Here is a 25,912-nt window from a genome sequence, read left to right on the forward strand (position 1 = left end):
TGGAATCTGCTTCAGATTCTGTGTCTCCCTCTCTCTGCCCCTCCCCCACTCATGCTCTGTCTGTCTCTCTCTCTGTCTCTCTCTCTGTCAAAAATAAATAAACTTTAGGGGCGCCTGGGTGGCGCAGTCGGTTAAGCGTCCGACTTCAGCCAGGTCACGATCTCGCAGTCCGTGAGTTCGAGCCCCGCGTCGGGCTCTGGGCTGATGGCTCAGAGTCTGGAGCCTGTTTCCGATTCTGTGTCTCCCTCTCTCTCTGCCCCTCCCCCATTCATGCTCTGTCTCTCTCTGTCCCCCCCAAAAAATAAACGTTGAAAAAAAATAAAAATAAAAATTAAAAAAAAAAAAATAAATAAATAAATAAACTTTAAAGAAAAAAAAGTTATAAGTCAGTCAGATTTCCCAGGGATTCATCATTAAATGTAATCAATCATTCATGCATCCATCGATTCTCTCTTAACATATGAATTGAGTGCCTAGTCCTGGTCAGGTACTGTTATCTCTATTGGAGAAAGCAGAGAAAGAAGAGATCCTTCCCCTGAGGCCCTTCTATTCTGTTGGTGAAAGACCAGTCATAAGTAGTGATGTAGACTCTATGGAGCGCAGGAACAAATTCAGTGCATGACCCGTTAATGCCAGTGGGCAGAAAATGGTACAACTTTTCTGAAAGGCATGAGAGAAGACTTACTGGGAAGAGTCCCAAGTGCCATGAAGAGGCAGCTCCTTACTGAAGGATGCATCTCAGGTGTGCTTAATACTAAGAACCTGCTATACCCAAGGACTGGGCTGGACTCAGGGCAGGACACCAAGTCCATAAGTGATGTCTGGGAGTCTCATCCAATTTGCTATTCCAGAGTTTTCTCCTCTTCTCCCTACACCCTCTCTCAGGTTACCCTCCACCAGACAAACCAGAATCTGAAACCAGAACACTCAGTACACATGGCCCCCACCATGGGGGTACACATGCCCCCTCAGAGGGCACCTGAACCAATTTCTAGGGTGCTCTCTATACAGCAACCTGGATACCCCCAAACATCTTCCTTGGAATCACTTATGAGCACAAGGATTTTCCAGGAAAACCTTAGTGAAGACTCTGCAATTCAGAAGAACTAAATCGATGTCTAAATTCAATCCAACCTCAGAGTCACCAGGCAACAGCATTTATTATATTCTGGAACTTAATGCACTGACTCAAAAACTCATTTGAAGGAACAGCCAGGGATTTTCAAGTGCTTAGCCAATTTAGCCTTTTCTAGTCTTTAGAATACTTTCAAGGTCAAGGAACAAAACATCATGTTACTGGTACACCAGACAAAGCAGAACTGAGTTTGGAATTAGAGCCAAAGGAACACACAGGTTTCTGCAGAATTATGATGGGACTTCAAAGCAGGGGCAAGGTTAGGATTATTTTAGAAATGTTGTCAGATAACTCTCTCTGAATTAAAATGACTGTCCAGTGGAAACTAATGGAATGCTGTTATGCTAACTGGAATTAAAAAGTTAAACAATGAAATGGTGTGCATCAAGGATTTAAATGCAAGACAATGCAATTACAAAAATTAAAGAATTAGTGAATTAAAAAAACAATTTTAAGTGGCAAAGTCAAAGAATGACAGAAACTTGGAAGCAATGGACAAAAAAGCCTGATTCAACAACAACAAAAAAATTTTTGTAATTACCCCAATACTTAAAAGCTTACAAATCACTGCAAACCCACTTGTAGGGATCTAGGCCAAGGAGACGATGATGGAGGAGCCTAGATTTGGATCCAAGGATAGTCACAGTGGTTACAATGTAGTTTTATTGGGAGCCGTGGGGAACTGGTTGAAATATTAAGTGGTAAGGGCCTAAGTTTCTGGAGCTCCATGTGCACCTCATTTGGTGAAGTCACCTGGCAGGTTAATCGGGGGATGTTTGGTGGGGGAGGTAGGGTGGGGCAGGAGAGCGGGCAGAACCACCCACGCCCATCCCCCTGAGACTCAGAGCACCTTTGAAACCGCCAGGTGCACTACTAGGTAGGCCTCATTTGGGCCCGGATGGAGGCGGTGCCTGAAGGGGCTGGGCCAGCAGGGTTGAAATAGAAATGAGGGTGGGGGCTGGTCAGGCCTTGCTGACTGTGGGAGCGTTCCGCAAGGAGGCCAAGCTAGACCTACTGCCCTTCGGTGGCCAAGGCGAGGTACAGGGCCAGTCCCAGGAAAGGCTGACCCTTTCAGAGAGGGGCTTTGCCCCTCTGACCCCGCGGATGTCAGCGCTCAGGCGCTGCAGGGCTGAAAGAGGAACCCTAGGCTACAGGGCATGAAAGAAGGCAACTAACACCCCACAGATCAGACTAATACTTCAGGAGGAAGGAACGAAGGTGAATTGTGTCAGCAGAGTCAGGGAAGGGTGACCCATTCGGGTGGCGGTAGCCCTGGGTGTGTGTGCCTGTGGGTGTGGGGTGGGGTGTGGTGTGTGTGTGTGTGTGCGTGTGTGTGTGTACGCCAGGGGGATAGGCGGTAGGTGTGAACTCCGTGCGCACTGGACTCCTACAAGCAAGCAGGGTGACCCACAGTGACCTGTCACTTGGTGTGGGGGAAAAGAATCCCAGTCAATAAATTTCTGCACGTCTCTAAGAATATTTTACCAGGTTCCCTTTTACCACAGGATCCTTCTCTGACAAGTTGGCAGTTAGCAGTCTTTTTGGTGTGATTGGAAAACACGTGTAGTTAGCAACCTGATGCCTTCTTCAAAGTCCCGGTTTGTAGAAGGTGACCAGACAACTACCTAGAGAAGTCTAACATAACTGTGTCCCCTTCCAGGGTCTGTCCCCTTCAGGACAGTAATGTCAGGTCGGGCCAGGACCCGAGCCCGAGGCCGTGCGCGAGGTCGGGCGCCCTCTCAACCAGCCCCGCCCCCGGGAGCCGCCGCGCCTCCGCCGCCGGGAGCCGCCGCGCCTCCGCCGCCGGGAGCCGCCGCGCCTCCGCCGCCGGGAGCCGCCGCGCCTCCGCCGCCGGGAGCCGCCGCGCCTCCGCCGCCGGGAGCCGCCGCCCCTCCGCCGCCGGGAGCCGCCGCCCCTCCGCCGCCGGGAGCCGCCGCCCCTCCGCCGCCGGGAGCCGCCACAGCGGTGAGCACAACAGCCTGTTCACTCTCTTTGGTGCAAAAGATGCTTTATCTTCCTCAGCTACTGCTTCCTTCTCACGTGTTTTCTCATATGCAAATATGCCCTAGATTCCTCTCTCGACCCCAAACTCTTCCTGCACACCAACATCCAGGAAACACTGTCGTCTCCCAATTTTCCAAAAAATATCTGGCATCTGACAATGTGTCACCACCTCTGTTACTACCCTCTGGTCCAAGCCACCAGCATCCCTTGCTGCACGTGGCGAGTGGTCTCCAAACTGGTCTTCTTGCTTCCACCCTGGTCTTTCCTTCTGCCTGTTTCCCAGCACACAGAACCATATAAATTGGTCCATGCAGTTCCTCTGCCTGACATCCTGTAAAGGTTCCCGTTTTCTCAGTCAGAGGCACATCTGAGATGGCTTCCCTCCTGGGGTGCACCTGTGGCTCATTCCATTAAGCCCCGACTTCAGCTCAAGTCATGATCTCATGGTTTGTAGGTTTGAGCCCCAAGTGTGACCGTGCAGAGCCCGCTTTGGATCCTCTGTCTTCCTCTCTCTCTCTCTCTCTCACCCTCCCCTGCTTGTTCTCTCCCTCCCTCCCTCTCTCGAAAATAAACATTGAAAAAAATGGCCTCTCTCCCACCACCTCTCTGACCTAAGCTTCTCAACCTCGTGCTCACCTTGCAGCAATCACATCGGCCACCTTGTTCTTTCTTAAACGTTTCTACAGTAGAAATTTGCTCTTTCCTCTACCTATGGCTCGTATAACCTTGTAACTCACTCTCCTCTTTCCAGTCTTTGATTCATTGGCAACTTCTCACTGAGGGTCTTTGTCCCCCATGAATTCAACCAGCCCCCTCACATCCCACCTTCCGGTAATACCCAGTTTTCTGTACTTTGCTTGGTTCTACATTTCTTCAATTCCTTAGCAATTAACACACTAACCTAGAGAAATCATGACTTTTATTTTCTGTCACTGGCATGTGAGCCTTTACAAGGGAACATGCTTCATGCCCTGGCAGTGCCTGGCACCTGGCAGGCAAGCCATTTAGGGATGATGAACAAACACCGTTACTATCACTCTTTATTTCTATCTCCTAAAACATACAGACCCAGCAAACTGGTCAAATTCAGCCTGGCCTCCAGCCACTGGAAAGTCCAGTGGTCAAGCCTGCACGACGAAGAAGACCAAGAAGAACACCTCAGCCTCCAAGTAAAAAGAGGGAAAGAGAGGGATATGGGGGGGGAGGGAGGTGTTTAATACATGAGGGTGCACCACAGCCATAAAACTCTAGGCAGAGAACCTCAGTATGTTTTGGCAGGATGCAAAGAGTGTACAGCTTGCAACTATTTTTCATTTCTGCAATGAATTATCTGTCAATGTTTTAGTCCCCTTCTATTTTAAGTTTAAGGGAAAAGCAATGGAGACTATTATCAATCAGACTAGCCAATTGTTCAAAAGAATTGCTTTTCAGATTTAGACAGTGCATGTGTATACAATAACTCCATGTTAATTAAGAACTCTAGAAACCTTACTGTAAACCACTGTATGGAATGCTTGGGCAGCTCATTGGGCATCTCAGCATTTACCTGCATTTTATTATTTTCATAGATGAAAGATTATCATTATACAGGTGTGCATGCAGCCTAATACTGATTGCCAAGGATTTGGCTCATATAATTACACCTCAAATCTGATTCTCTGATTTGCTGCTATTTAAGTTTTAAATTCTTACTAATTATGGTGAGAATAGTTAACATGAGATCTACCCTATAACATATTTTTAAGTGTACAATACAGTACTGTGAACTAGAGGCACAATGTTACATGGCAGCTATCTAGAACTTGCATAAGGGAAATTTTCCACCTGTTGAGTAGCAACTCCTCATTCCCCTCCCCGAATTGCACCGTTCTATTCTCTGCTTCTGTGACTATTTTAGATGTCTCCTACCAGTGGAATTATGCAGGATCTGTCCTTCAAGGACTGGCTTATTTCACTTAGCATGATGTCCTCAAGATCATGCCTCCTATTGCAGGATTTCCTTTTTAAGGCTGAATCATATTCCACTATGTGTATATACTGTATTAACTTTATCCATTCAGTCGTTGATGGGCATTCAGGTTGTTTCCAAGGCTTGGCTAGTTTTAACAAGGGCTGCAGCAAACATGGCTCTTTAAGATTCTAATTTCAATCCTTTGAAAGAATCCTCCAGAAGTGGGATTGCTGGATTGGTGGTTCTACCTTTAAGTGTTTGGGGAATCTCCATACTGTTTTCCATAGCAGCTATATCATTTTGTATTCTAAGAGGGTTCAGGTTTTTTGACATCTTCACTAACACTTGCTGTCTTTTTTTTTTGGGGGGGGGGTTCTTCGTGTGTGCATGCATACTTTGTGTGCATGCATACTTTGTGTGCATGCATACTTTGTGTGCATGCATACTTTGTGTGCATGCATACTTTGTGTGCATGCATACTTTGTGTGCATGCATACTTTGTGTGCATGCATACTTTGTGTGCATGCATACTTTGTGTGCATGCATACTTTGTGTGCATGCATACTTTGTGTGCATGCATACTTTGTGTGCATGCATACTTTGTGTGTGCACGTGTGCTTTGTGTGTGTGTGTGTGATATAATAGCCATACTTACGGATGGAAAGTGATAGCTCATTGTGGTTTTGATTTGCATTTCTCTGATGAATGACCTTGAGCATCTTTTCATATATCTGTTTGCCATTTATATGTCCTCTTTGGAGAGATGCCGATTCAGGTCCTTTCCCCATTAAAAAAATATTAGGTTATTAGGTATTTGGCTATTGAGTAGCAGAAGTTCCTTAATGTATTTTAAATTAACCCCTTATCAGATACATGGTTTGCAAATACTTTCTCCCATTCCATAAGTTGCCTTTCATTCTGTTGATTGATTCATTTGCTGTACAGAAAGTATTTAGTTTGAATTCCCACTTGTCTATTTTTGCTCCTGTTGCCTCTGCTTTTGTATCCTCTGTTGTAAATACTTTTATAATAAACTGAGACAAATTCCAGACCCCATAAGATGAAGTTATAAACATGAATATACAATATTAAGACACCTATTTTTATCACCTGTCACATCTCAGGGGTTATTAATATTTTATGTATACTGTATGTAGCAAGTACTAATGAATGATGCTTGCTGTTTTCTTTCACTGAAGTTTGAATATGATAAATTTGATTGCTGGGTGTGTCAGGAATTAGTTGAGAGTTTGATAAAAATCATTTAAAAACTTATGTGTAAAATGAAATAAGTTTTTCTATTATGGAAATTCAGACTGTGTTTTTATAAGAGCATCATAAGCTGGGCATAATAGCTTCCAGAAGTAACATTTTGAAGAAAACCAGTTTGTGCAACCCAAGGCATGGACTGTATTACCCATTTATGGAGGTTTCTTTCATAATGTGTGAAAGATTGTCTTGCACTGTGCTCCAAATATTGACCTTTAAAATAGTTAGATGAATATTACAATGTGATAAAAATAACATGAGAGCCTTTCCCAGTTGCTGTTAAAAAAATCGATTAGTTTTTTTAAAAAAAATCATGAAACTGGCTTTTGATAAACAATTTTTTTTTTAGTTTGTTTATGTAGAGAGAGGGAGAGAGCCAGAGCAGGGGAGGAGCAGAGAGAGAATCCCAAGCAGACTCCATGCTGTCAGCACAGAGCTCTGATGCAGGGCTCAAATTCAGGAACTGTGAAATAATGACCTGAGCTGAAACCAAGAGTCCTCAGCTTCATCCACTGAGGTCACTCAAACACTTCTCGTGCATTTTTTTTTTTTTTTTTGAAAGGGCTGTTTATTTAGTCAGCATTTTATGATGCCCACTAGAGGGCACTCTGGTATCAGGTGATTAGCCTATAAAGAAGTTAGAGAAAGGACAAAGTTTCTGATTTGAAGAAGCTTGCACTCTGAGCAAATACCGGATGAAAGGAGGCAAACACCATAGTAGCAATGAATGTGGTGCTAGGGTAGCCACTGACATGGAATGGGGTCTTGTTGGGAAAGGCTTCTGGGTAACATTCACCTTTTCTGGTGATCATTACTGAACTACTGTTGTTTGGATCCTTTGACAACCCTGTTTTCTACCTCCAACAACCTCAACTTAAATTGTACTTAACATTGTCCTTTGTTTACGTTTCCATTTGTTTTTTATCACATAAAATTCATGGTTTTTGCATTTGTTTCTGTGCAGAGGAACTTCAGCTGGGGGCTGGATTGCAGGCATTGTCACTGAAGGGGAAAAGGGGTCTTGGAGCCATTTTTCAAGACCAGGTGGTGAATACCCGACAGTACTTGGAACATGTGAAAGACTCCACAACAGGTAGGCTGGCCTTTAACAACCTAGTGTTATGGAATTGTTCGTGTTGATCTTGTTCTGAGGTTCATTTGTGTTTGAGAGTCTTAGGGCTTCACCCCATCACTGTGAGTGGAGGTACCTTCCCACCTTCTCATGTTGTAATAACCTCCACCTTTGCAGAAATAGAGACCTATTTTGGGACCTGGGTGTACTCTCCAGTTTTCTTTTCCTTTTATAGCAACTAAAATCAAATGACCCAGTTCTTTGGTTGTGCTGAGCCTTTTGTTTTTTTTTTTATGCTAATCACTATTACAAACAATGGCTCCCCACTCGCTCTCCCCTTTTGGAAGCTTTGTGTTACAAGAGGTTTTCTTTTGATCTCTTGTTGTTGTTAATATTTTAATCTTCTATTTTAACTCTAAATGTATGTTTGTGTGAGGATCCCTTTAAAAGGCTACATATTCTGGGCATCAGGTGTGTGTAAATGTTCGTTACTTGTTCATGTCTTTGTTTGACCTAACTTAAGCTCTCAAGATCGTGGTGTCTACATTGTCAACTTGTTTCATTATTGACATGTGGCTTGGTTTTTTCAGGAACGCAAGGTAGAGTGGTAAAGCTATTCACCAACCATTTCCGAGTGACCTCTCGCCCTGAACTCCTCACGTATAAGTATAACATTGATTACATGCCAGAGATTGAAGATGGAAAAGTTCGTACAGATTTGCTTTGCCAGCATAAACATGTAATTGGAGAGTGTCACATATTTGATGGGAACTCTTTATTACTGCCTCATAAACTACAAAAGCAGGTGAAGTAATGTTATTGGATATTTTCTTTTTCTTTAAGTTTATTCACTTGTTTTGAGAGAGAGAAAGCACATGTAGGGGAGGAGCAGAGAGCAAGGGAGAGAGAATCCCAAGCAGGCTCTGCACTGACTGTGCAGAGCCACAGGGCTTGAACCCACAAACCATGAGATCATGACCTGAGCTGAAGTCAAGAGTTGGGCACTTAACCAGCTGAGCCATATAGGCATTCCTGTTAGTGGACATTTTCTTGACCTTTGTTCTTTCTTTCTCTCACATTCTCCCTGTATTATAGCAAATATACCATTTTTATACAATGGTTCATGGAGACCTCACAAAGATCTCTTGCCCATAGGATTTGTAACAAAACCCACATGCCATGTTTGGCTATCACTGATGTTCCCTCATGCCTCATTTTGGTGGTTAAAATGAATTTAGGACCAAAATATATTATTTTTACCTTTTCAATGGCAAATAGGGCTCAAATGCTGATGAAGTATTGAATAAGTTTTTATTTCTTGTTCCAAAACATCACATATGCACGCACACGCGCACACACACACACACAGAACTGGAAGGACTTAATATTCCATTTCTTTTCCTTAATTTAATATTTTTGAGAGTGAGCAATTGGGGGAGGGGCAGAGAGAAAGAATCTCAAGCAGGTTTGACACAGCACAGAGCCTGAAGTGGGGCTCAAACCCCTGAACCATGAGATCATAACCTGAGCTGAAATGAAAAGTCAGAGGCTTAACTCCTTGAGCCACCCAGGTGACCCTCTTCAATAAACTCAAAAAAATTTTTTTCAAACGTTTATTTTTGAGAGAGAGGGAGAGACAGGCAGAGACAGGCAGAGACAGGCAGAGTGTGAGCAGGGGAGGGGCAGAGAGAGAGAGAGACACAGAATCTGAAGCAGGCTCCAGGCTCTGAGCTGTCAGCACAAAGCCCGATATAGGGCTAGAGCCCACAAATTGTGAGATCATGACCTGAGCTCAAGTCAGACATTTAACCGACTGAGCCACCCAGACACCCCACTTCAATAAACTTCTATATTTATTTACCAAGTGCATAATTTACAGGAGCTTGTTTAAGTTAAAAAAAAATCATTGTAAATATTTAATTCTGACCCCCATTTGGGACTCCTAAATCCTATTTTCTACCTGAATGTGCCTCTGGGGGTTAAGATTGCTCCTGCCGGACACCCAAGTGACCTGTTGATTTGTGGTCTAGTAATGAGCATACTCTCCTTGGAAGGAGCACCAGACCTTTTTGTTTTTTCTTTACCTCAGAAAACAGAACTGGTCAGCCGATGGGGCAAAAAGATTGTGAAGGTCACCATTGAATTCTGCAGTGAACTCAAACCCACCTCACTGGACTGCTTACGTTATTACAACATTCTCTTTAGAAAGTGTGTTTGTAAGATTTCGTTTCCTTGAGATTTGGTTGCATGTTAGTGTGTCAGTGGCACTGCACATAGGTGTTTGGTCCTAGAATTTGTGTTCTCGATGTCTCCTCATGTTCTGGGAGGGCAAGCGATCTTTGAGATGAATCAGCACTTGAACCTCACCTAGATTTGAGTTTTGTTTGAGTTCTGTGGCTTATTGTTGACATTGTTCTTCCTGCCTACCCCACATCACATGCCTGCTCCCTGTCTAAGGAGGGGCAGATGTCAACTGTGCACACCGATGCCTCTTTCTCCCTGGAGTAAATGTGCATTTGTTTTCTTTTCCAAGTGTTTGTTTATTTTTGTAAGAGAGATAGAGCACAAGGGGGGAGGGGCAGAGAGAGAGACACAGAATCTGAAGCAGGATCCAGGCTCTGAGCTGTCAGCACAGAGCCCAGTGCGGGGCTTGAGCCCTCAATGCAAGATCATGCCCTGAGCCGAAGTCTGGTGCTTAACCGACTCAGCCAAGCAGGCACCCCTACATTTGTTTGGTGTTCTACCCTTACGGTGATGCACAAATAGTGAAAATGAAAATTGGAGGCACATAGTCTGCAAAAGAGGTTTCAGTTCATTTCTGGGGATGAAGGACCTTCTGATGACCTTCCCATGACCTTTTGTTGTAGATTATGTAAAGGAGGGGAAAATGGAGGTTCAAGGGGCTTTAATATCTACCTTACAATGTCATTTACTTGTTGTATCAGGCACTTCCTGTTAATTGTTTGTAAAACAAAGTCACTTGTAGATTTCTTTCCCCCAGTGTATCTCCGTGTTTGTTAGTAAATGCTTAATAATATTCACTGTGGTTTCAACGAAATCCATTCTTCCAATTTCTAGGATTTTGAAGATGATGGATTTGAAGCAAGTTGGTCGCAACTATTACAACGAGAATGAGGCCACGGAGTTCCTCAATCATAAGTACACAGTGGAAAGTTTCACATTCTACAGACCTGACCATAGAAACATTTAGAGAAAGTTACTCTCATTTGAAGCAGTAGGATTTATAAGTGATGGTCTTTTCAGTGGTACCCACTGGCCATGAACGATTAAGTTAGATTTTAATGTAAATTTGAATCGAAGTGAAAAGATTCACTCTTACAATCCTAGAGTGATAAGCATGAATCTTGAGGTATTTGGTAGTTATATAAACCTCATAAGAAGTCTAAATCTTCTAAAATTTGGATAATAAATTTCTCTTAAATACTTTCAATCATAGTAATTATAGCTACATGTATGTATGTATATATTGTGTATATGTTTATAATTTATACACCTATATCCTATATATTCTCACATACGTATGTACGTGTGTGGATATAGGTGTGTGAGCCTGTGGGTGATAACAATATGGTTTAACAAAGAGGGTGTAAGAGTTATAACTAGCACATCAGGTAAATCTCTATTGGAAAGGTCCTTCAAAAGATCAGTTCTTACTAAAAATAAGAAATTGAAACTGCTTGACTCCTAAGCACCAGTTTTAGACCCCAAGTTCCAACCCTGGGACACTTGCTTCTTTGTTCAGAGCTTGGATTTTGACCCTTACATCTAATGTATTCTGTTTGCAGGCTGGTAATCTGGCCTGGATATAGTACTTCTATTCTTGAGTATGAAACCAGCATTACCCTCTGTGCTGATGTGAACCATAAACTGCTCCGAATGCAAACTGCTTATGATCTAATAATGCATGTTGATAACAAATCCCAAAGGAAAGATGCTAAGGAAATCTCTAAAGAATTAGTTGGATCAATTGTTTTTACAAAGTAAGTGTTTTTTTAATTAATTTTTTAATGTTTGTTGTTGTTTTTTTTTTTTTTTGAGAGAGAAACAGAGTGTGGGGGAGGGTCAGAAAGAGAGAGAGACAGACAGACAGAATCCGAAGCAGATTCCAGGCTCTGCACTGTCAGCACAGAGCCTGATGTGGGGCTTGAACCCACGAACCATGAGATCATGACCTGAGCTGAAGTCGGACACTTAACCAACTGTGACACCCAGGTGTCCTGTAAGTCTGCTTTTTAAAAACCTATCCAATCACTTTGAGAACTTTTTCCCCCCATAAGAGATGGTCCTATAGTTTTCGAATCACTAAACATTAAAGGTCAGAAGCAGAAATAGCATGGAAATGGTGAGAATCCATCCATGCTTTTCTCATCTGGCTATACAGCATAAGAAAAAGATAAGTTTCAGTTGTAGATTTTGCTGTTCTTATGATTCCTGATGTTGGTCCAGTCACCTGCTCTGAACCCTCTCTCACATGTAACAGAATATGCTCCTTCCAAATTTCTTTTCTCTTGCTTTGTGTCTAACTATTCTTAAAAATCAGGGCTTAATTATAATCCATTAGCAAATTTCTGCTTGACGGAAGTGTTTTACTTTTAATCTTCCTCTAGACCAGACATTTTAAGCTGAAGAGCATGAAGATGAGGACTCATCTTAGGAGTCCTCAACTTTATTCTTGCTTCCCAATTTCAAAATTTACTGCAAAGCTCTAGGAATCAGGACAGTGGGATACTGGTATGAAGATAGACCTAAAAATCAATGGAATAGAATTGAGAATCCTGGAGTTAACCCTCACATTTATAGTCCATGATTTTTTTTCAACAAGTGTCAAGACCACTTTCTTGGGGAAGGAATACTCTTTTCCTCAAATATTGCTGGGACCACTGGATATCTACCTGGCCCTTCCTCACAGAAGATACAAAATTAACTCCAATTTATCCCCAAAATTAACTCAAAATAGACCTAAATGTAAGAGTTAAAACTATAAAATTCCTAGAAGAAAATCTAGGAGTAAATTTTCTTGACTTTGAGTTAGGCAAAACCTTATAAAATAAAATGCCAACAGAGAAGGGATGACAGAAGGAAAATATAAATTGGACTTCACCAAATTAAAAACTTTTTAAAGTAAAAAAAAGAAAAAGAAAAAGGGACAGAATGAGAGAACATTTGAAATCACATATCTCTTAAATAACTTGCATCTCCATATGTAAGAAATGTTTACAAGTCAATAATTAGAAGAGAACCTAACTTTTATTTATTTTTTCAACCCAACTTTCAAAAAATGGGCAAAGGATCTGAATAGACAGGCCTCCAAAGAAAATATACAAATGGCCAATAATCACATGAAAAGAAACTCAATATTATTGGCCATCAGGGAAATGCAAAGTCAAACCACAAGCAAATACCTGTTCATACTATGATGGCTTAATTTGAAAAGGCAGAGATTAAGTGTTGGCAACGATGTGAAAAAGTTGGAACCAACCGTCACATACTGCTGGTAAAAGTAAAAATGGTGTGGTCTCTTTGGAAAACAGGATGGTCCTTTCTCAATATGCTAAATATAATGTCACCATATGAGCCAGAAATCTATTCCTAGTTTTATACCCAAGAGAAATGAAAACCTATGTCTACCAGAATTGATACATGAATGTCCATAACCTCATTATTCATAATAGCTCAAAGGTGTTAATAACTCAAATGTTCACCAACTAATAAATGGAAAAATAAAAATGTATATCCATAAAATAGTGTGTCATTTGGCAACAAAAAGGAATGAAATACCAATACATGCTACGGCATAGACAAACCTTGAAAAATAGTACACTAAGTGAAAGAAGGCTGTCAGGAAAGGTCACATACTGTATCATTCAATTCATGTGAAATAGGGTGGGTAGGCAAATATATAGGATTTACAACTCTGTGAATATACTAAAACCATTGGATTGTACCCTTACATAGGTGAATTATATCTCATATGAATTTACTAAAGTGGATATATCCTGAAATTTCTTGTAGGATTTAAAGCTTCTCACTTCTTACATGATCCCATGCCATAAATATGTTAGGAATAATACTATATGTTGTGACCATTCCACAGGTATAACAATAGAACCTATCGGGTGGATGCTATTAATTGGGAGGAGACTCCCAGAAGTACGTTTAAGAAATCAGGTGGTGAGGAAATCACCTTTGTAGACTACTACAAGGAGGTAGGAAATCTCCTGTCTTTCCATGTATTTAAATCTCATTTTTTTCTTATTATGTAGTCAAATATGTCTCATAAAAATACATGTGCAATATAGAGTCTTATATGTTAGATTATAATAATATAACATACTCTTTTAACCTATAACATATATAATAATCTATTATAAAATTTCTCCTTAGAGGTATTGTAACTTGACAGATCTATTATCCATGCATTCGAGTGCCTCATATAGGAGGGTAATGTCACATGATTAGAATGGCTCCAATATGGCCTCTAATGTGGGCCTAAGAAGAGGCTATGGTAGTTTGAAACATGTTGATGGATCATTGGGTAGAAAATAGAATATGGCAAGACTTCATATATGAACACTTTCCTTGTATAGAAGTTTGAGCCCTATAGAATTTGGTTTGAAAAGAAGAAACAAATGACTAATTACCATCTGGAAGGATGTCAGCTGTGTGCTGAATCTCAGAACTCATGGATTCCTCAATCTTTGTTCACAAAGACATAAGTAAACTTAGCTTGGTGCACAAAGATACAGTAGTTGACGAGATTAGTCTTATAGCTTTGGCAGATGAGAGAAAGGAATTACAGATATCTGTAGCAAATGGAAAGAACTTATAAATATTTTTTAAAAAAACAGCTTGTATTTTTATACTGGAATCCAAACCATGGCTACTTGGAACCACCAAAGCTATACAGCCCTCTGGCATCCCTTCAAGGGGATGGTGCTATTACATTATCCTCACTTGTGGTTCATACTTAGTTCTTGTTCATTCAATCCAAAAAAGTACTTAATGAGTGCCCATTACACATCTTGGGTATACATTGGTAAGACCACTGAGTTGTCTGTTCTTAAGGAACTTGCATCCTTATGGCAGGAAGAGAGACAGACAAAAAGACTATTCTAAGGATTATGAGGGATATATCCAGATAATTAAAATTGAGAGGTATTATGGACAGTGTCTGGTGGTTCAGAGTAGGAAGTCATGGAAAGCTCTGAGAAGCTGGTATGAGAAAAGGCCCCACTTTCCAGATGGGCAAGATGTATCCAGATCCCAAACAAGGCTAGATTATTCTGTGAAGAAGTGCACATGGTTGCGGGGAGGACATCCTTGGGTTGTAGGATATGAAATCAGAGGATGAAGTGGGGGCCACATTGTATAAAGTTCTGTCCACGGAGACAAATCAGATATTGTGAGGTGTTATACAGATGGATGAAGTGATATATTTTATTTTACAGATATGTGTCTAATTACAAGGAATGGGCTGTATGTGGGTAAAAAGGGAGGCAGAGTCATCAGTCAGGAGGTGGCTAAGTCACTTTAGGTCAATGATAATGGTGACCGGAATTAGGGTGGGAGAGGTAGGAAGTGAGTGGATGCCAGAGTTATTTATTACAACGGGGGAGTCGGTGTGAGGAGATTAGGGATTTTTGGGTTGACTTAGGCTCTGATGGAGGTGGTAGATGGAGATACCAGGCTGATATTTGCTTGTTCATTCTCCAAATTTGACCTTAAATGTCATTGATTGAGAAGAGCCATGCTGGGTATCCAGAGTACATCCACCCCACCCCACACCAACCTGAAACCTCAGGCCTCTGTGGGGTCCCCCTGTTCTGTTGTGCCCTTGAATTTCATAGCATCTATCCCAATTTGGAATTCTGTATTTGAGTGGTTATTTTACAAATCTCTCCCCTCTCTGTAGACAGAGTTCCACCAGGGCAGGACAATGTTGGTTTTGCTCCTTGTAAATACCTCTTCTGTCTTACACCACGACTAGCACATAGAAGTTCAAATATATATAGGTTGTAGTAAATTCACACATGCTGGCATCACAGAGCAGTGGGTTTGGGAATAATTAGAGGATTTGTCACATGAAGACAAACTACCTTCTTGGCACGAGTTGATAGGCAGGAGCCTTGGATGTAAAAGAAACATAAGACTGTGGTTTCAGCAGGTTTAATTGAGAAAAAAAACAGATGGGCTGAAATATTCGAAATGATTTGAGTCGTCTTGGGATGCCCTGGTGGGAACTCAGTCTAATGACAGATGGCAATTTAGTTGTCCTGTTGTCATGAGATCTAGAAAAATCCTGGAATCCATCGATGAGCCCTTAGAAAGAAAGTACAATCCTGGCCTTCAAAAAAGATTTCATAATGCTGCAAAGAAGGACCACAGAACTCCTGTTTAGGTGCAGAAGTTGATGTTGGAGGAGGAGATCCTTCTAGGATGTTGCATGGCAGCTATGGGAAATAAGAGGCGTGTTTCCCAAAGTTTTTGACAGGAAGGCTTTCGTCCAAAGGCTTTGATAGATGAGGCCCTAAAACGATGCCATGATTCTACACACATGTAGATACTTGCACAAGCTGGGACCTTAAGACTCTAGAACTAGGAAAGTGGGGGTGAATCCCAGCTGTCTTTCAAATAACTAAAGACCACTGTAAGGTTGAAAAAAAAACATATATAGTCTGCAATGAGATCATAAGAATTAAAAGCAATAGTTCAGCTTAAGAGAAAAAGAGCCATGAACACTGGATGTGTGAAGTTTTGTCTCAGGTAGGAACTCCTTTGGAGTTCTCAGGATGTTTAGCAGGCAGATAACACCAGAATTCATGTGGCTAACTTCTTACTGATGAGGACCTTGCTGATCGGCATGGAAGGATCTTTGAAGAACCATTGCTGTGTGTTAGAGAGTAAAAGCAGTTTGTGGCATGGAAATTGCAGCCCAGGGGTAGGATGTCTTGGCAAATATCTGTTCCTCCTGGAAGCAGGGACTGAGAGTTTAGGGGAAATGATGCAGGAGGCATGTTGGGAATAGATGTGGAATTGCAACTCTAAAAAGTTGACTGGGTTTGTTTTCCACCCCTTCGTTTGGGAATCCTCTTGAAAGTTCTCAAGTATGCTTGAGGAATCTTTAAGACAGTGCTGTAGTGAGAAATACAGATCCTAAGAGACTGTCATATGTTTACATATATGTAGTGAAAGGATGGTACAATGACCCCCAATATAATGTCTGTAAGAATCCCTCTCTCCTTGGCTACGTGTGTTGATAGAGAGAAAAAAAGAGGCCATCTGTGGGACGTCTAACTAAGAGAATATTAAGAATATCTTTAATGCGTTCTTAAACCTGAGGAAACCGTATCACCAGCACACCCCCAGGCCTCTGTTGGTGACCCCAAAATGCACTTCTGTACATATTTATGTGACTTTGCTGAGGCTTCACTGATAGTTACACCAGTGTTCTTTCTTGTTTCTGTTGAGCAGCAACATGGTCTAGTGGTTACTGACCTAACTCAGCCACTTTTGGTCAGCAAAGGCAAATGGAAAAAGAGCCAACAGGACACGCCCCATGAGCCTATAATGCTGGTTCCTGAGCTATGCTACCTGACAGGTACTGTAGATTTATGCAGTCTTCAGAGAAGTCCACCCCTTTTAAGCTCCAGGTATTAGGATGTAGAAGTACCGGCTTTTCATAATACTCCATATGGCCCAGAGCTGCATTCTCTATGCTGGTTCTTCCTCTTGCAGGTACAGTGGTCCAGGCTTCTCTCATGTAAATCTATTCTTGCTTCTTTAGCTATATCGTTTCTAAACTTTTTTTTGTAAAGGTCTAACAGATGAAATGCGTAAAGACTACAGAGTGATGAGAGACTTGGCTATGCATACAAGGTTGGATCCAGAAAAAAGGCAGCATGAATTACGAAGATTCATGAATATTGTACAAAAGTAAGTGTTATTTTTCTCTCTCTCTGTGTGTGTGTGTGTGTGTGTGTGTGTGTGTGTGTGTGTGTGTCCTGAAGCGGAGACTGCGTAGAACCTCTGGCATCTCAGATTCTCCAACTAAAATGTGACAGTTGGGACGAAAATGATATCTTGGGGGAAACAACTCTATTTTTTTCTGTCAATGCAAAGTTAGGGGAAGTCTGGAGGGGGAGAATGATATAGAAAGATCCTAAGACCCTGTGCAAATGTGAGAGCGAAGACATCATGATTTCAGGGACCAGGGACCTTCTTTGTACCATGTCAGCACAGAGGACAATAGAAGACATCTTTAGATTAGAGGAGAATTTTATAAGTGGATCATTGCCTTTGCTTATTTCATTTGGATTGATTTTTAGAAATTTTAACTTTCAGAAATAAGAGTGCACAAAGGGAACTCCAACTTTGGGATTTGAAATTTGACCCCAACTTCGTGTCCTTCTCAGGAAGAATTATGAAAGAAGTAAGAATTCTTCAAGGAAGCAGAGCGGTAAGACCATTTCAAAGTGGCCATGTTTCACTTACTCATTTAGTTATTTGAGGTCAGGTGAATAATAACACAGAGGAACTCACTCAGGTCAATACCTGGGACTACTCTCTCTTCTTGGGTTACCTGTCCTTTCTCTATGAGACAGTAGGCAGATGTTCAATGAGAATGCATGTAACGTGGTTGGCATGTAGTAAACTGTGTTTTATCTTTATTAGTACTGTGGACATTGCTCATGGCAAAATTATCTTCCAAATGCATCCTTACGAGTCAACTACCTAGAACCAAAACAGCCCAGAATGACCCATGATGGAATTCCAGTATTATTCTCTATCTTAAGGAAAAAGATATCATTCAGTTATGACTGAAGTTTAAAATTGTAGTGTTTCAATAGGAAGTAGCACAAATTTACGATGGAAAGGCTCTTCGATGTATAAAACTTCATTAAAAAAATATATATGTATATATGTCTGTCTGTCTGTCTTGGAATTCTCTTCCAGTTCAACTCCCATCCACAATTTGCAGATTGGTCAAAAGAAACTAGAAGTGGACCTTTACTCAATGTGAAGTCACTAGATCATTGGCTAGTGCTATATCCTAGGAGAAATTATGGAGCAGCCTTGTCCTTGCTACAGAGCCTACGGAAAGTTACACCCACCATGGGCATAGCTATGAGAGATGCAAAAATGTAAGTACGGCAGAAATTATATCCGATTTAAAAATTAGTTGTCAGCAAGGGGTGCCTGGGTGGCTCAGTCAGTTAAGTGCCTGACTTCGGCTCAGGTCATGATCTTACAGCTTGTGAGTTTGAGCCCCACATCAGGCTCTGTGCTGACAGCTTGGAGCCTGGAGCCTGCTTCGGATTCAGTGTCTCCCTCTCTCTGCCCCTCCCCCCCCTCTCAAAAAATAAACATTAAAAAAAATTTAAAAGCAGTTATCAATCTAAAATTGGAATCAGAAGATACTAAGTTATAGGAATCAGTCACTTCATCAAAATGAAAGTTTGTAAACAAAAAAGTCTATTCTAGTCAACAGGTATTAAAATAGGCTTTTGTAATATATGGTTTGTGGCTATTGGGATACATGTTGAGGAAGCCAAAAATTGACCTTATTTTTCAGAACAAACTTTCAACTGAAGTACTTGACTTAACATAGTATCTTGTTTTATCTTATATCATGCTTCATTGGCTGCATAAAATGTTACATGTTCACTATTTGTCACCTGTTGAATATAGAGTATATATACTTATTTTCTAGGCTTGAAGTAAATGATACAGTCCAATCCTATACAACCACCTTAGAAAACCATGGGTCATCCAAAACACAGATGGTAAGTGTCTATTATATATGTATATATGCACACTACCTAGTGACTATCCTAAAACTGCATTTGTATGTATTTTTAAATTTGAAATGTTGCCAGTGGTTTCCAAAACTAGCAAACAAATATAAATTTACCCCTCTCATGTAGCTGAATACAGCCTTTTGGGTTTTAGCCACTAGGTAATGTTGGGTTTTAGCCACTAGGTAATGTTACCATGTTATAATAATTCTTTCAGGCTTGAGAACTTGGAATTATTATTTTTTAAAATCTCACAGAGGCACCTGGATGGTTCAGTCAGTTAAGTGTCTGACTCTTGGTTTTGGCTTAGATTATGATCTCACAGTTCATGGGATTGAACCCCATGTTGGGCTCTACACTGACAGCTCTGAGCCTGCTTGGGGTTCTCTCTCTTCCTCTCTCTCTCTGCCTCTCCCCCACTTGTGTGCGCGTGCGCTCTCTCGCTCTCTCTCTCTCTCTCTCTCTCTCTCTCTCTGTGTCTCTCTCTCTCTGTCTCTGTCTCAATCCTTAAAAAATGAAAAAACATCTCGCAAACTGAAAACCACCATATAAATGTAAAGTAAGGTGGATTATGGTAATCACATTCATCCTGTCTCCACCCCCAGCTGTATCCTTTGAAGTCCATGATCTCGTTCTAGTCCAGCATGTGTTCTCTACTTTGGTATTTTTCTGAGGACTTTTCCTTACCTTTTCTCCATCCAGTGTCTTAGACTAAGTTGTCATTATGTTGTATCTGAATTACTAAGGCAACTTTTTTCTTCTTCGTTCCTGGGGTTCTTTCTCCTAATCCATCTTGCATTCCTTCTTCCTCCTCCAGGATGATCTTTAAAGGGATCTTTGTTTCTTGATCATGAAACCAGGATGTTTCTCCTATTGTCCTTTACAGAAAGGGTAGACTTTTCTCTTTTTAGTTTCTACTATGGAGGCTTTTAGGCTACTCTGAAGCCTACCTTGTATGAGCCATACACATTCTTAAATGAAAGGTCTCATTTTTGAAATCCTATTGTACTTAAATTTTGTGTATTGCCTCCTGTTCCTTGTTGAGTGCTGTGTTTTGTTCTGTTCTTCAGTGTTGCAGCCTTAGATCCTCAGCTGGAAGCCTTCATTGGGAATCAGCAAAGCATAGTGTTTCCATTTGTTAGAATCAGAGTTGAAGAACCTTGGTAGTTGTTTAAATCCTCTAAACAGGAATTTCGTTGCTCATTTAGCATCTGCCTGAAAAGCTCAAGACTGCCTTTTTAATTGTGGGAATGTCTTAAAATATGTCTTTATCCCTTGAATGGGATCTTGTCCCACTTTGAGTCATTTGTCCTAACTTTGCTTTTTTGCTTTATCTTCTAGTTCACGTATTCTCTCCTCTTTTGGAACAGTATCTTCTACTCAAGGTAGCTCCTTCAATATTGTAAGGTATTCTGTCAGATGGAGTTGGGGGGAGCATGTCTACAATCCTTCTTATGCACGCCACACAATTGGGGATGACCACATAACACAAGGATTGACAATTATGTGTAAAATGGTCTTTAAGTGCAAATGGAAATCTCCATAGATCGAGTAGAGAGGGAATTCATGTATGTGAACAGGGGTGAAGCCATGCGGCTAACAAATCTCAAAGCAGTGTGGCAGTAAGGTGGGGGGGCCAGAGGACATCAAGCTACAGATTTATATTACATCTAAAATAAAATTTTAACGTCACAGATATGCAATATGGACTGGTGGTAACACTACCAACAATTCACAGATAGTTTGGGAATATATTCTCCTTATGGTGTATACAGATAACCCCCTATAGCTCACTGGTTTAAACAAGGCATGGTGAGGAAGCACAAGTGTTTGAATAATTAAATTCCTATAAATGTGTGAGTTGGAAGAGTAAGGCAGTAACAGGAAATAAAAGTGTGTTCAAGCTATGGGGATTTCTTTGGTTTGATTTCCTTCCTGTGAAAAACAAATCTAGGATTTTGTTAAAAACTTAAGGCTAAAAGAATAAAAATACATTCACTCACCTGTAATAACCGGTTCCTGAAAATTAAACATTTGCAGTAAAAAGTGCCAACTGGAAACATTGTCCCCATTATTTTAAACAGAGAACCTTACTGTGTTCCTTTTCCAAATAACCATTACACATCAATCTGAAACTTCCAGTTTCTGTTCTCATGAATATTTAGAACCTTAAGTTCTTTTAACTTTATATTTTAATGCAATTTCAGACTTACAGGAAGAGTTGCAAAGGCAGTACTAAGCTCTCTACAGCCATCATCTGGATTCCACAAATAATACATTCTAACACATCCATATAATTGTTCTCTCTCCCTCTCCTTTCCATCTACCTACCCCCTTTTCTGCAAATCATTCTCTCCCTCTCCTTATGTACAGAACATACACACATATGTCCATTTATGCATGTGTGTCATTATTAACAGTATGTGTGTTTTCCTGAGCCATTCATCCATCTACCCGCCTAATTCTGATTCTACCAACCATCTCCTTTATAGGAAACCAAATTATTGGGTCCTTCTAGGATCACCTGAGGCATTTAAGAATTTATTTTGTTTTAAATTAATGTATTTATTTTCCAGAAAGAACACAACCGGGGGAGGGACGGAGAGAAAGAGAGAGAATCTCAAGCAGGCTCCTTGCTGCTAGTGCTGAGCCTGACATGGGGTTTGATCCCATGAACTGTGAGATCATGACCTGAGCCCAAATCAAGAGTCAGACATTAAAGCAACTGAGCCACCCAAAGTGCCCCAAATCACCTGAGGCATCTGATGGGCGTGTCTTTTTAGTCTACTTTTAATCTGGAAGATTTTTTTGGTCTGCCTTCGAGATCTATGGCCTTGACATTCTGAAAGTATGCTGGTCAGTTATTTTGTAGAACAGTCCTCAGTATGACTTTGCCCGTTTCTTTGCAGCTGGAGTCAGGTCACGTGCTCTTGCAGGATTACCACAGAAGCCACACCATCTTGTTTTCAACTCATCATGTTTGGGAGCATGTGGTGTTGACTTGTAATTTTAATTTGGATCATCTGATTGAAGATGAGGTCTGGTAGTTTTCCCCATTTTTAAAGTGACAATTCCCCCCCCCCTTGTAATTAATCAGTTAATTGGGGGGAGACATTTTGACACCATGCACATTTCCTGTTTCTCGGTGGTTTCACTCCCCAGTTTTAGCATCCATTGATGATTTGTGCCTGAAATAGTGCTTATTATGGTGCTCCCCAGTCAGTGCTTTTTATGCTTTTGGCATCTCTTCTGTGTTTGTTAGTTGTTTTTCTATTAGGAAGACCTTTCCATTCTTCTTGACTCGTGCCAGTATGTATTTATTTACTTATGTAAACATGGACTCATGGATTCTCATTTAATGGATTATGATCTTTTACCCTCCGGTGAAGTAGACTGTTTCCTTTATGCTTACTGTTCTCCTAATGCATCTACTATCCACCCCCAACTGCTGTCACCAGAGCTTCGTGTTGTGTTTGTTTGAATTTTGCCCCTAAAGAGTCCACCATATAGTCCTTTTTTTAATGTTTATTTTTGGGAGGGGGGGGGGAGGGGCAGAGTGAGAGGGAGACACAGAATCCGAAGCAGGCTCCAGCCTCTGAACTGACAGCATAGAGCCCGAAGCGGGGCTTGAACTCATGAAACGCGAGACCATGATCTGAGTTGAGGTCAGACGCTTAGCCAACTGAGCCACCCAGGTGTCCCTACATAGTTTTTTTGGTCTGTTTTTCTTTTTGTTCAACCTTGAGCTTCGCCTTTAGTGGGATATAGCTGTGGTTTATTTGCTCTCTTGCTCTAGTAGTATCCCATTTTTTTTTCCACTTAACCCATTCTATTCTTGATGGACATGTGGAATGTCTCTAGTTTTGCTATGATCTAGAGTACTGTTTTGCATACTTTAGTACATGTCTTTTGTGCACATGCATTTCTGTTGGCAATTTACCTTGGAGTAGAAAGGTCCCTTGTCATTAGATGCTACTTATCACTTTTCCAAAATGGTGGGTGTGTACATTGGTACAACTATCAGCTTGAACATTCCCGTGGCTTCACACCTTAATATGTAGTGTTCTAAAGCTCATCTGTTTAGTTTTGAGTGGGAGAGACTCAAAATCTATCTCTAGTACTCTTTCCTTGACAGGGCATTGCCTTCAATTTCTGTCCTCCTCTCTCTCTCGGGCTGTCTGTTCATAGTCTCCAACCTTTCAGAGGGTGGGCAGACACTTTGGGAGAAAGCATCCCCACTTGCTGGGATCATCTCTCTACTTCTCTCCTATCTTAACTCTGTAAATCTTTTTAAAAAATTTTTATTTATTTTTTTAAATTTGCATCCAAGTTAGTGCCACAATGATTTCAGGAGTAGATTCCTTAATGCCCCTTACCTGTTTAGCCCATCCCCCCCTCCCACAACCCCTCCAGCAACCCTGTTTGTTCTCCATATTTAAGAGTCTCTTATGTTTTTGTCCCCCTCCCTGTTTTTATATTTTTGTTTCCCTTCCCTTATGTTCATCTGTTTTGTATCTTAATGTTCTCATACAAGTGAAGTCATATGATGTTTGTCTTTCTCTGACTTCACTTAGCGTAATACCCTCTAGTTCCATCCACATAGTTGAGAATGGCAAGATTTCATTCCTTTTTATTGCTGTTAACTTTATGGCCTTGTTAAACTGGCTGAGCTCTAAACAGGCATGCCCCTATATTAAGCTTGAAAAAGTTCTCCCCAGGAGGAGACAGGTCCATGCTACTCCAGAAGCTGGTTGTAGGAGACAATGTTAGCTGACCACTCTCAGAAAACTCAGAAATCATCACATAAAAATTAGAATCTAGAAGATTTTAAACTCATATTTAAAAGCCTGACTTACCAGATAATATATAAATATATACATATAAAGAGGGAAAGGTGTGTGTGTGTGTGTGTGTGTGTGTGTGTAATCTGTACCCAAAAGATTAGGTGCTTTTCAAAATGTATCTGTAAGTTAGTTCAGCTTTATACTTAAGTGATCCCAATGGACATGGAGAAATCCTAAGCCAATAATGAAGGACTGACATTACTATCAAAAACACACAGTGACTACAGTCCACTGCAAGTAGAAATCATTAGTCCACGTACATTTAAAAACTGAAGAATTACTTGTAAGTAGCAATTATATTAGAATAATATCAATGGAAGGGCACCTGGGTGGCTCAGTTGGTTAAACATCCAATTGATTTTGGCTCAGGTCATGATCTCAAGGTTTGTGAGTCTGAGCTCTGCATCAGGCTCCATGCTGACAGTGCAGACAGAGCCTGCTTGGATTCTTTCTCTCTCTGCCCCTCCCACACACTCTTCTCAAAATAAACTTTTTTTTCTTAAAAAAAGAAGAATATTAATGGAAGTTAAAAAAAAAAAAAAAGCTTAGACCATATAAGTAGTATGTATCAAGACCTGTATAAAACAGCAAACTAATAACAATGGGGGACTCCTGGCCCTCGGTGAATGCATTGGGAATGAAGTCTAAATTTTAATGCACTAAGAACAGAATGAACCAAAATAAAGTAGGAGGAAATAACAAAAAGCAGAAAGTAAACAGAACAACAAATCTGAAGCCAAGAATATTAAAACTTGAGGTTGTCAAGTGTGAAGAAAAGAGGCCAAAAGAGACTTGACAACATTAAGAACAAGGAGAGTTCATGATTAAGATTCCTTGGAGGCTAAAAAAATATTAGGAGAACACCATGGTCCAGGGGGGTGCTAGTAGATCTGAAAACTTGAAATTCAGTTTTTAGAAAGAGAAGTAATTAGCTGGTTAGTATTGTGAATTACAGGAAAAATTATTGCAACTGAAAAAAATGCAGATAATGCATTTGATAGAATTCCACATTTCTTATGTGAAAAGAAAAACTCATTTTATCTAGAATAAGAATTTCCTGGGGTGCCTGGGTGGCTCAGTCAGTTGAGCATCCAACTTTGGCTCAGGTCATGATCTCATGGTTCAGGAGTTCGAGCCCCATGTCAGGTTCTGTGCTGACAGCTCAGAGCATGGAGACAGCTTTGGATTCTGGGTCTCCCTCTCTCTGCCCCTCCCCTGTTCTCTGTCTCTGTCAAAATAAACATTAAACAATTTCCCTAATCTGATCAAGGATATTTGCCAAAAAAATCTTGCTGAAGGCATCATCATGGTAAAAATAATATATTGAGGATTTTCCCATTATAGTCAGAAACCAGCAAGCAGTAATGGCTCTTCCTCATGGCTCTGTGTCCTGCTGGAGGCTTGAGCACATGTAGGAAACCTTGCTCTGCTGCCTGCGAATCTGGTGGTTCCCATAACTCCTGAGCATGTTTGCTTGGAGATAAGATAGGGATACTAGTATTCATCTCAGTAGGTTGTTGAGGAATTAATTGAGTTGAGTACAATGCTTGGCAAGTGCTTCTCACATAGTCTGCAACTGGAAGTGGTGACTGTCCTGAGAATGGTATGCTTCAATCTGTGTTTTAACCCTTCCTTGATAACTTCATGATAAACTCCTAGAAACAGAATAACCAGGATGTACAGACTTTGCAAGTTCAAACAATCGATGCGTATCGCCTGTGCCTGGCTCCCAGACTCTCTTCTACACACTTTACAATTATTTAATGTAACAGGATTCCAGACCTTTCACAGATCAGCTATTGAATAAATGGACTCTGCTTT

The 25,912-nt window shown here is 40.9% G+C and overlaps 1 protein-coding gene across 1 annotated transcript in view; it reads left to right on the forward strand.

The window, feature by feature from the left end:
- PIWIL3 (piwi like RNA-mediated gene silencing 3) overlaps positions 1-25,912 on the forward strand; it is a 37,309-nt gene that overhangs the window by 4,044 nt on the left and 7,353 nt on the right. The window contains exons 2-15 of the mRNA XM_047826655.1: positions 2,812-3,100; positions 4,206-4,308; positions 7,324-7,452; positions 8,022-8,236; positions 9,521-9,639; positions 10,510-10,590; positions 11,238-11,432; positions 13,547-13,658; positions 16,924-17,050; positions 17,268-17,385; positions 17,794-17,908; positions 18,406-18,593; positions 19,163-19,235; positions 22,157-22,285. Coding sequence (XP_047682611.1) covers positions 2,812-3,100; positions 4,206-4,308; positions 7,324-7,452; positions 8,022-8,236; positions 9,521-9,639; positions 10,510-10,590; positions 11,238-11,432; positions 13,547-13,658; positions 16,924-17,050; positions 17,268-17,385; positions 17,794-17,908; positions 18,406-18,593; positions 19,163-19,235; positions 22,157-22,285 — 1,993 coding nt within the window. The remainder of the gene's footprint in view (positions 1-2,811; positions 3,101-4,205; positions 4,309-7,323; positions 7,453-8,021; positions 8,237-9,520; positions 9,640-10,509; positions 10,591-11,237; positions 11,433-13,546; positions 13,659-16,923; positions 17,051-17,267; positions 17,386-17,793; positions 17,909-18,405; positions 18,594-19,162; positions 19,236-22,156; positions 22,286-25,912) is intronic.

The sequence above is a fragment of the Prionailurus viverrinus genome, chromosome D3 (genome assembly GCF_022837055.1).
Source record: "Prionailurus viverrinus isolate Anna chromosome D3, UM_Priviv_1.0, whole genome shotgun sequence".
Lineage (NCBI taxonomy): Eukaryota > Metazoa > Chordata > Mammalia > Carnivora > Felidae > Prionailurus > Prionailurus viverrinus.